We start from the raw sequence: 10,943 nt of genomic DNA, 5'->3' as shown, positions 1-10,943 counted from the left end.
ACCATCCGGATCAGATACCACACACACACACACACACACACACACACACACACACGCACGCAGGCACGCACGCACGCACACACACACACACACACACACACACACACACACACACACACACACACACACACACACACACACACACACACACACACACACACACACACACACACACACATTTGTCTGGCCCTTTAAGTGGAGTTACAGGGAGTTTAGATCATTATGGACCTAAATAATGTTTGTTTACTTCTAACTGTCCTTATTCAATCACGTCTTGCCAACGACTGGAGGACTATTTATTATCCTTAATATTTGTCTAAACTTAGAATTAGGTTACATCTGAGTACCTGTCAGGAATGATATATCTGTATGTCTATGGGTTGCATTTGCGAGAAAGGCAATTCAAAACATCAAATGATTACGTTTTTTTGTAATATAAATCTTGGGCACGTATAAATAACTGTATTAGTAACTTGTCTTTTCTGACAAACACATATCCTTATCTCACTCACCCCAGCCTGCCTGACCAAAGATCCAGGACAGACGGATGAACAACATGACACCCCAGATGTTCAGCATGCATCTTATCTGTAAAACAGAAGGACAAATGGAAACAATTTCATGTTAATTAGTTGCATACTTCAACATAGAAGCATCTTTACAAGAACTTAGCTAAGTACAAGAACTAAGCAGCACAAAAACTGTTTGGGTTTATCTTCGTGCCAGTAGCACATCAACCAATCATCAACCAGCAACTGGAGTAAATGCAAACATCTCCCAGACTCAGTTTCCAGAGCCCCACTCGACCCTGCTGTGTTATAGACACACATAGCCTCCTCTTGCCAGGTCACAGTTATGTAAAGAGCTTGCTTCCATAAAGCGCGGGGAGTCCATCGTGACCCTACATAACTCACCAGGACGCCCCTTATCCAGCCAAACTTTAATGGTCCTTTGTCAGTGGGAACGGCAGACTCCAGATCCTCTTTGTCGTCCTCCACAGTGTCCGGCACAGGGATCGCTCCATTCTGTTGGGAAAATGTAAGGGAAAGGAAACATGTAAACTTGTCTAAATAGACCTAACTGGGATGGGTTTATGATAATTGTGCCTTTAGCATTATTGCTTTTAATATACATTTTTCAATGTATGAGAAAGTTAGAAAGAGGGAGCTGGACGGTTTGTTTTCCTTTTTGGAGAGGAACTATGCTGGTTTGTAGTGAATGAATATTGATAAAGCATTTGCAGAAACTTTATGAAGATTAGTTAGTGAGACCTCTGATATGTGTTTCCTATACTGAAAGACAGAGATTATGGCAACAAGTTGACAACATTTTAGTTGCAGTAGTAGTAGAGTAAAATCTGAGACTAGACTACTTGGAACATGTAACTTCATTTGTATATAGTTTAAACACATCCTATTTTTAGTAACACAACTATGAATCACCTTTGTTTATTCTTCTCAGATGAATAAAACATGTTGTCAAGATAATGATGATGGGTGATGTATGGCATTTTTGCCTTGCACAGTTTTAAACTGGAATGAAACATAGTTTCATTATGTGCAGAGAAAGTATGCTCAATCATCTGTCTGTTTTTTCACCGTTTAGAAATGCTAATGTAGTTCAACTTTTAAAACCCAAATGACCTATAACCCCAACTATTTTGCAACACAAGGCAGTATAATGGCCTAATAAAAAAGCACTAAAAGCTCTTTAAGTGTGTCAGTTGCTGTTGATCTCCAGAATGTAACTTTCGGTGTCCTTTGTAGTTGTACAAGTCTTTCAGTCATAATTTAATGATTGAACAGTCAACACTGAAAGTGATGACGTTTAAATGAACAATCAACTGTAAAAGATCGGATTTACTCTGGAGTTTTTGACCTGAGTAGGTGAGACGCAGAACAAAGGCTGCAGTAACATAGTCAGTGAATTGAAATTAGGACTCAGGGAGAAAAACTGCTGTAAAATCTTTTCTGCAGAAGGTCAGGCTGAGTGCAAACCTTGTATTTCAGGAAAAAATAACAAAATAACATACGAAGAGGACCTGAATCATTCACATTTACCAACCTCACAGAAATACAAGCACTCACCTTCTGAAAGACATCGTGGAGCTCCTGCAGAGATGGTCTCACGGCCCGGTGGCCGCTCACACTGCCTGCATTGCGGTAGAAGTCAATGTTGGGCAGCCGGTCCAAAGTGTCGTGACCAAAGGCACTGACCACCGAGGGCCGCACCGTCCGGTGCTCCTCATACACAGGAGGTTCATCCAGATTAGAATCATAAGCGGAGTTAACGTGCTCTCCCCTGTTGAGCCTCTCCATCAGGAATACTGAAGGAGGTTCTCAGATTTAAAACAGAAGTGTGAGTCTTAAAGTCTTCAGTCATCCAACAGTTTTTCAAAAAGCAGAGCACTGCATCAACTGGTGTGGTTGAAATTGTTAAATGAAATATACTGGTAGGGTTATAGAAATATCTTCTGCTGCTCCCAAGTTCTGGTGCATAAACTGGGTTTGTCTCAGATGGCCTACCTTTATACCCTGCATCCCAGGGTCAAACACTGGCTGCCAGCTATTGGCTGACTCTCTGGATCAACCCTCAGAAAACTCAACAAGGGGTGTCAAAAATGTCCTTGCTCCATCCCAAGGGACACAAAGGCATTGCTTAACGATTAACCAAGTCATAAACACCAAACGAGAGATAAAGGCGCTCATTGACTGAGTTCTGGAGAATTGATTACTAATATTATTGTCGGATTGCAGGCAACAGCACATGTAGTCCTGTTGTTGCAATATATATGGGGCTATGGATAGTATTTCCTCAGACCCGTTGGCCCTTTAGATGAATCATCAGGACATATCCACATTGAAGTTCCCACTAGAGGAATATAAAACTATTTAGGAAAAGTTTCAAGGTTACAGATTCTTCAAAGGGTGTGTTACTGGGGAAGAAAAGGTTAAAGCTAATATGGGATGATAGGGAATTTGGTATTAATAACATATATGCCAGTTTGTTTTGGACAAAGCTAAAACTAATTCTATGAATATTATTATGTTTTCCATAAAACCCAATATAGTTCAATAGCAATACAAGAAACAACAACCTCCAAAATGTGCATTAAGGTAAATCAACCCCTCTCTAAACGTTCTCAATAACAACATTACAACTTTCATGGAGGGAGCATTGGTTAAAGGGATTGTTGTATTAGAGTGAATCAGTTCTTCTGAGCTGCACCCAATACATTGGCTGAGCACATAAGCAATAGGATATAACCAATACATGTGTGTGATAACAAGAGGGAAATTAATCTTAGATATTGTGCCCATAACAGTTATGTAACTGATTGAATAAACATTTCCTCTAATCATTCTCTTTGCCACAACGTGTTCACAGGTAAAGTTGTTGGGTCGGCTAACACAGAAGAAATGGCTGTATCCATGAGGAAAATGGGAGTTAATATTAGACCATGAATTGCAGGAATATGCCGGAGGCACCTTTTCATTGCCACATGACTTCTAAAGTGCCTTTAAATGTTCTCTTAACAGATAAACTTCCTTATTACTGATACACCACAGTGATTTATGCACACATTGAAAGGCAGAGTTATGAATTGAAATCTGACCTTGGATGTATTACAGGCTGAGAAAAATACTCCAGCACTTGTTTTTATGTGCAAATTGAAAGGAGGTAATACATTTCACAATGCTTATCAGATTCAGAACACATTAGTTCAACTTTGTTGCGATTTTCTACAAGAACGATGCTTACTGAGTCATGCTCACAAATAACATTTTCCACATGGAATGTAATATACAGCTGGGTTTTTTAACCCTCTGCTTTTCTTTTACTTCTCTGTCTTAATCAGACTGCAGCAGGTCATTATGGTGACATTGAACCTGAGATTTCTGATGCATGGTCGAAGGGGTTGAATAAGTTCTTAGATTGTAAATTAACAGGCTATTACATAATAATTTGTATGTCGATTAGATTAAGTGTTATTGATCCGAATCTGCAAAGTTACTAGTAACTAAAAGATAATTATTGTGGAGTCAAATAATAAAGTAGAAAATACAAATGCTTAGCAGTAAAATAATAAGTCAAGTATGTCAAAGTGTACATTATTACAGTGCTTAAGTGAATCCACAATTAGGAGCACAGATTGATATGGAGTTATTTTGAGTTCTTGAGTCTTTTTTCGTGCTACACTGCAGTTGTCTTACTGCAGATAGAGATCCTCAGGCCATGCTGATACTCCCACAGTCTGAATTTGAGAATAAGGTGATTCCTTTTTTTATGTTGGAGGGATGGTAGACTTTTGTATGCTGTGCTTGAATAAATTCAGAGTGCAGTGCTCCTCTGAGATCTGTTAAGCCTACATGTTGAATCTTTGGCAGCAGCTGCATATTATGTTCCAATTTCTACAGAACAAGTTAATTTGCACAACGTCCAAAGGGCTCAAAATATGCAGATAAAATCCCAATACAGAATTCCTCAACCCTGCTGTTCACTGCAACATGAAAAAGTGATTAAAAGCAAAAGACTGCAGGTACCAGCAGACTGGATACCGAATACTACATCCCAGAGAGCTAAATAGTTGATGCACATCTCAGGCATACTCCGGTCAGCATACACCTATCTGTCAATCACAAATACAATGAAATATTTCCAGTCACTTATTATTATGTGCTTCGTTATAGAAAAACCTATTAAACATATCACAATTGTTAAACTAAAATCTTTATAGTGACAGATAAATAGATCTCATTCAGTTTTAAATGATAAAGGTAAAGGCCATTCAATAACTCTAGATGTAGGGTTAAAGGCTGGCAAGTCAAGTGATCAAATATAAGATTAACTGTCCCACAGCCTGGACTCAGCACTAAATGATACCCCTGACTGTGGCCTGCTGTGTAAAAGGCACCTTTACTCTTTTTTGAATTGTTCAATTTGATAATTATCCATAATATTTACATATATGTTTTTATTGAAAAATCTAAGACATTTTTTAGAATCATTTTTTAAAGAAATCTGCAAAAAAGTGTGTTATTAAAGAAACTAGAATATATTTTGGGTCATTTCAAATCAATTAAAGGTAAATTATTAAGCATAATAGTTACTAGTCTCATTAATAACTGATATGAAGCAGTAAGGGACATCTAGGTTAATCATTGATTTATCCACCCATATGGGTTTTAAAAGGTGTTCAACAGGGTCTAAAATCCAACCCAGCCTAGCTCTGGCTTCAGATTTGACCTGAGGGCTTTGAATTAAGATTTCAAGCCTGTGTCCATCTTAACACCAGGAAACGGTATTTGACGAGGGACAGTTCCTTTCCGCTTTCTCTACATCTGCAGGAGGGGCAGAATCTATTTGATCAGGAGTAGTGTGTTATTTGTATAGTTATATTAAACTGAAGTACAACAATATAGCCTTATTATTAATACTAACAGTAATTAAAAAACATATTGGCTAAAATATTCACCATTTCATTGACGTGATCACCTCAAGCTATTTTTGGTATATTACGGTACTAAAAGTTGCATTAATAGTAAATTACAGAGCTGTTTGGATAACTTGGGTAATAGAAAGGCCATTATGTCTCCTCATCTTATCACAGCAAATCAAGGACATAGCTTGTGAGGTCCGAAGACCACAGGCAATAAAGCCGATAATTGATAACCAGCAAAGCTAAGGTTCACTATTCAGTTGACTCATTGGTTATGTAAGAAAGATTCTGCTTTGCATTTATATCCTAATAATTCTGTGTCTCTATACGAAGGAAGTTAACAAAAGATACATATTTGTTATCATTTATATTGTTCCTGATATATATTCGAGGCTGGCAGAGGAATATTACTCTAAATAAGCATAATATTACTGTAGGCCCTTTTTAAAATGTGACTCACAATTATGATGGGGTGAGGTTCTATATCTTTACATAAATCAAGTTCTGCAAACATAAATACTGAGAAAAATACAAAGCAAAGCAGACACATCTGTTAATGTTTGATAGATTTATAACCCCTTTTTACAAGTTGGTTTGTTCTTCGTCTAAGATTAGTGAGATTCCAGGCACAGAAGGAAAATGGCAGCGTTTTTTTCCACTGAAATAGATTTCAGATAAGTATGTCATATGGGTGACAAAGACAATGGTGCAATAACGATTGCATTCCTGACAAATGACGTGCCGAGAAAGGAGTGCATGATGGCCTGGCTTCTGGGTGTGAACTGGCCACATCGATGATGGACAACAAATGCCAGAGTTTAAAAGCAGAGAAGATAAAAAAAGTTTCACATTTCCATCAAGAGGAATTGTGAGCCTCTACTCTGCCTCTGACCTACATTTTAATGTATGATACAAACATTACTTCCTTGTTAAACGTGATCCACAGATTTGAAAAAGCAAACATTTGACAAAAAACATTTCAAAGTGAAGAAATTCTATTTATTTTACATCATTTAATCAAATCTATATCATGGAGAATTATCTACCACCATCTGTGCAAGCACCAGGTCAGGAGATGAACTATCTGTCGTCATGATATGCCATACACACGCTCGGACACACACACATATACACACACAGTTGCTCTTATGTTTTTAGATGAAGGCACATAAACCCATTGAAGGTCACAGTAAGGCAGATTCACAGCACTAAGGAGAAACCGTATACCGTAGAAATTAGCAAAGCAACATTCTAGACTTTGACAAGTCTGCCGTATTACAGGATCTCTGTTTAGGACTGTCCTGTCTTCCTCTGTCTGGCAGCAAGAGCGCAGGTGAGAAAGGGTGAAGATGGCTGGGAAAAGGGTGTTCACGTCCAGGGCTGACAGACATTCCCAGCCCATTTTTCCATGTGACATTTTCTTCTGCAGACACGTAGTGAGAGTTTATCCTTGTCATTATAAAACTAGCAGCGAAGAGCTAGAGAGTCCATTAAGTTCACAATCCTCTTTCCCCTTTAACAGTTCTTTGGCTTGATCACATCAGCCAACAATTCGCTTAACAATCTGAATAATTGAGAGTCCATTAATCAACATAATACAGACTTACTGTCAAAGGTAAACAGTTTATTTCACTCAGACATGTAATCGTGGCAACATATGGTATACCATCACTCAAATACAACAGCAGTCCAAACTCTGAGAGTTGGTTTTGCATCATTTAGAAACAGTAACACCATAATGTAAATCACAGTTTGTTCAGTTGCATTTCATTGCATGTGTCCGCGGAACGGACCATCCCATACACACACACTAAGTAGCAGCAGCAGCAGCAGCAGCAGCATTCCTTTGGATCACCAACAGATTGGATTTAATTAGTCCACAAAACACAAGCTTGACACAATACCCTGCATCCAACCATTCACATTCCTGTGCAGAACAGCTGTGCATGCAGAGGTGCAACCGCTCTGTTTCCCACTGAGTTCACATAAGGATTCTTGTCCCTGAGTCTTCAAAATACATCTGAATAATCCCACTGCACCCTAATTCCCCACACTGTTCTAAAGCATCCACCTCCTTTCCTCTACAGACATTCAACTTGTAAGTATGGGTTAAAGGGAGCTTCAGCCGTTTCTGTGTAAATCGATGAGCTGAAATGCAGACCCCTGGCAGAAGGGCGATGAAAATGACACAGCATCTGCATCACACTCGCTCAGACACGCACACCAGACGTGTAATCACATACAGTAGAGAGGATCCACACTGGCCCTGAACCAAAAGTGCACACACATACAAAAAATACACAGCTTCAGTCTCTTAGTTTGGTCCATCACAGAGAGAGGTGTGTCAGGTGCAGTGGTTGTGCAGGGCTGTGGCTTGTGTTTGAATATGTACAAGTGTATTGGCGTCCATATGTGTACATGTCTGTGTTTCTAGGCATTTTAATTGTTTTAATACATCTATGGATGTGTGTTTCCCTGTGTTAAGTGAGAGCGTACTCAAATGTCCCTTTCTCCAGCCCCTCAATGCCATCAGCCCAGTTGGAAGAGGGCATACTGCTGTAAGGGTCCAGCAGGATCCTGAAGCACCTTACTATGAGCAGCCCCAGGAACACCAGCAGCATCCCCACGAAGGCAAACGCTGTCTTCTGCTCCAGAGTCAGGTAGTGCGCCATCATGTCGTTTCCGCTCATGGCAGCAAGGGAGTGGTTGTAGTGGACGCTCCACATTGTAAACCAACATCTAGTTGCCTCATCTCGCCTCTGATGGTGTCAGGCGTTTAGAAGCCTGCATGTTACCTGGACAGGGATTACATGATGGCTTCAGATTAGTGCTGTCTATTGGGCAGAGAGAATCCATTGAAGAACCTATTTGAATATTATACCGCTTAATGCATAATGTGTGTAAGCTTTGGGGGAATAACAGATATCGGAAAGAAAAAATACAGAAAATACACAATTCAATGAGCTGACCATGAAACGTGAAGGGTTACAGGTATCTAAAAATAGCTTATTTTTAATGTGCCATCAAACTGCTGCCTGCCTGCAGACTTCGATCTCTCTCTCACTCTGCGCCTCTGGGAATTTTGCAGAAAATGACAAAAAGCAAACATGAACAGAAGAGTCAAAGACACTGCAGGAAAATGGGTTCAATAACAAGAGCCAATACCAGGGAGTCTTTCCATTAAGTCAGGACAGAATTACAGTTTGTCGCAGTGCATATCCAGCTGTTTAACATAGGCAAGCGCTGAAGTACCAATGAAAACGTAAAATCTCATGATGATGTGATGTATGTTTGGTTTAGAAGAGAGGGCTACCTGTTGCGTGCGAGCAGATGCCTGCCAGACTGCATGATTCCATTCAACAAGAAAGCGACAGTGACAAAACTAATTCACAATATTGGTGTAGCCACTCAAGTGGAAGTCTGCTTCTGTCATCATTTTTCATCCCTAATCTTTACCGTGAACACAAGCAGCAGGTGGCTTTAGTTTAGAGCAAGGGAGGGGGCTTGGATGAGAGAGTGAGGGTACATACAGACAGAACTGGGATAGACAGGCAAGGGAGGAGGAAGTAGAACGAGGGGAACACTGCACAAGTATGCCTGTGAGGGAGTCAGGGAGGAGAGAGGAAGGGAGGGAGGTAGGGTGAAAGACAGAGACTGCATTGACAGATAGTAAGGATGCCTGAGGAAGAAAAAGCAGCCATCTCACCGCCATTATCGTTCCATCCTCACAGACCTGTTGCTGCTGTTTCTTGCAAACAACTCCTCTTTCGTGCAGCCCTGAGATGCATATCCATTAAACCATCCATCGCTGACATACTGGATGTTTTAGGGTAACCTCTCATCCAAACAAAAAGCTAGAAAGAAACGGAGACGCAAGGGGAGAGGCTGGATCAAACTATGATATGTGTCTCTTCTCAGAGATAGAGCTCCTCTCTTCATGCTCCTTTTCTTGCTGCCTCCTACTCATCATTCTGTTTCTCTATATCTCCCTACTGAAGCACGCACGCTTGCTCCTGCTGCATGGCAACCACTTGTTAGTCTCACTTCTGTCATTCACAACATACCCCTCCTCAGCAACACCAGGACGGATGCAGCAGCATAAACAAGTAATCCGCCTCTTTTTTTTCTCTCTTCATTCTCCCCTCCCCTGGCTTATTTGGCATTTCTAAAAATGACTCCACCAAAATGTGACAGGAATATCAGGGCTTTGCCAACACAATGCTGCCTCTCACTGATCCTGGTCAGTAAATGCTGCTGCAAAGGTATTTTAGGTGCAACATTATTCTTTAAGCCCGGTTTGATGTTGTGTTTTTAATTGATGCAGCGTGCTGTGGTCAAATTGAATTACCCCCTCTGCTTAAAGGCTTACGAAGGCAAGCTCCCTGGACAGGATGAGAGACTTACTTTAGTAAACAAAAGGCAGTATTTTAAAACAGACAGCAGGTCATCTGATTGCCCACTGTAACACAATGCAGCAGTGAAGGGTCTGGCCATCTGTTTCGATGTAGTGAAAATTCATATCAGCCATGCCGGTTTAATCACAGTGGTGCAGTGACTCTTATTCAAGGATAAGGCATGCCATGAGGGAGAGGGTCATCACTGGTGTGTGATGTGAAGCAATTTCTAATGGATGAAAATAAGCTTATTTCACTTATTGTTTAGTTTACGTCAATAGCAGAAACATTCCCTGGGAGTTTGAAAGAGAGGAGAAAGGTCTTATTCACATTTATATTCGCTTCAAAGTTGTATTTTCCTTGTTTCTTGTAGCCCTGCTGTGCTGTATATTTGAATGTATTTGGGTATAAAAAGTTAGTTTGGCTGTACTGTGACTTGTCGACGAAGCCGGCTACTTCATTTATATCTCCCATTTACTTCAAGAACAGTTTTTGCTAAATAGATGAAGAGATGTCACACTGCAAAGACCATGACATTGTAAGACATTATACGTCACTGCCCTCATCAATTGTAAAGACATGGTCACAGCCCAATAGTGTTTGGCTATCAGTAATGAGTATGTTATTATTAGAAATCCAAAACAGTGAATTTGCTGTCAGAGATGATTGAATATGTCCATTCATTTGAAATTATACAGAAGTTCAACGACTTACAATAGTATTTCCTTCTTAATTGTCTTTAAAATGACTGTAAGCACTCTTTTATATGTGTGCCAAGAGCAGATGTGCTTTGGACTCTCTTGGCACTGGAAGATGAATGTAGGCCATTTAAACCTGTTGCATAAAGCGTGACACTTGAGTGTCCATAGGACAAACGGATAAAGTTTGTTACTCTTTTATCTAAGCCAGACAACAGGTCAGGAGCAAACTGATATTGAGAACTGTAAAACGAGGATTGAACTGCTCTAGCGGTATCCTCTCAAATGTAATTGAACTCTATTCCCCACCCCTGAGTGATATACAATCTGTACAAGAGAGTACTAAGTTAGCTTTGAAATATTTTCCTATTTATAATACTTTATTGGGCCTCCCCATTAGCCTTAATGCTG

The 10,943-nt window shown here is 40.0% G+C and overlaps 2 protein-coding genes across 2 annotated transcripts in view; both read right to left on the bottom strand.

Moving 5' to 3' along the window:
- slc12a1 (solute carrier family 12 member 1) overlaps positions 1-2,480 on the bottom strand; it is a 12,263-nt gene extending 9,783 nt beyond the window's left edge. Inside the window, exons 1-3 of the mRNA XM_010769630.1 lie at positions 2,088-2,480; positions 915-1,025; positions 513-588 (exon numbers count right to left, since the gene is read on the bottom strand). Of these exons, the coding sequence (XP_010767932.1) occupies positions 513-588; positions 915-1,025; positions 2,088-2,318 (418 nt within the window). The 5' untranslated portion in view covers positions 2,319-2,480. The remainder of the gene's footprint in view (positions 1-512; positions 589-914; positions 1,026-2,087) is intronic.
- A 3,951-nt stretch (positions 2,481-6,431) lies between these two features.
- Positions 6,432-10,943, bottom strand: ctxn2 (cortexin 2). The gene is made up of 2 exons (XM_010769629.1): positions 9,147-10,943; positions 6,432-8,235 (listed from the first exon to the last, which is right to left on the bottom strand). The coding sequence occupies exon 2, from the start codon at positions 8,164-8,166 to the stop codon at positions 7,921-7,923; it is 246 nt and encodes an 81-aa protein (XP_010767931.1). The 5' UTR covers positions 8,167-8,235; positions 9,147-10,943; the 3' UTR covers positions 6,432-7,920.

The sequence above is a fragment of the Notothenia coriiceps genome, unplaced genomic scaffold (genome assembly GCF_000735185.1).
Source record: "Notothenia coriiceps isolate Sejong01 unplaced genomic scaffold, NC01 NC01_scaffold00007583, whole genome shotgun sequence".
Taxonomy (NCBI): domain Eukaryota; kingdom Metazoa; phylum Chordata; class Actinopteri; order Perciformes; family Nototheniidae; genus Notothenia; species Notothenia coriiceps.
This window is presented reverse-complemented; position numbering and strand designations above follow the sequence as displayed.

Bases quoted from the DNA above. Each gene is read 5' to 3' on its own strand.
- ctxn2 (XM_010769629.1), bottom strand. From the start codon at position 8,166: ATGTGGAGCGTCCACTACAACCACTCCCTTGCTGCCATGAGCGGAAAC.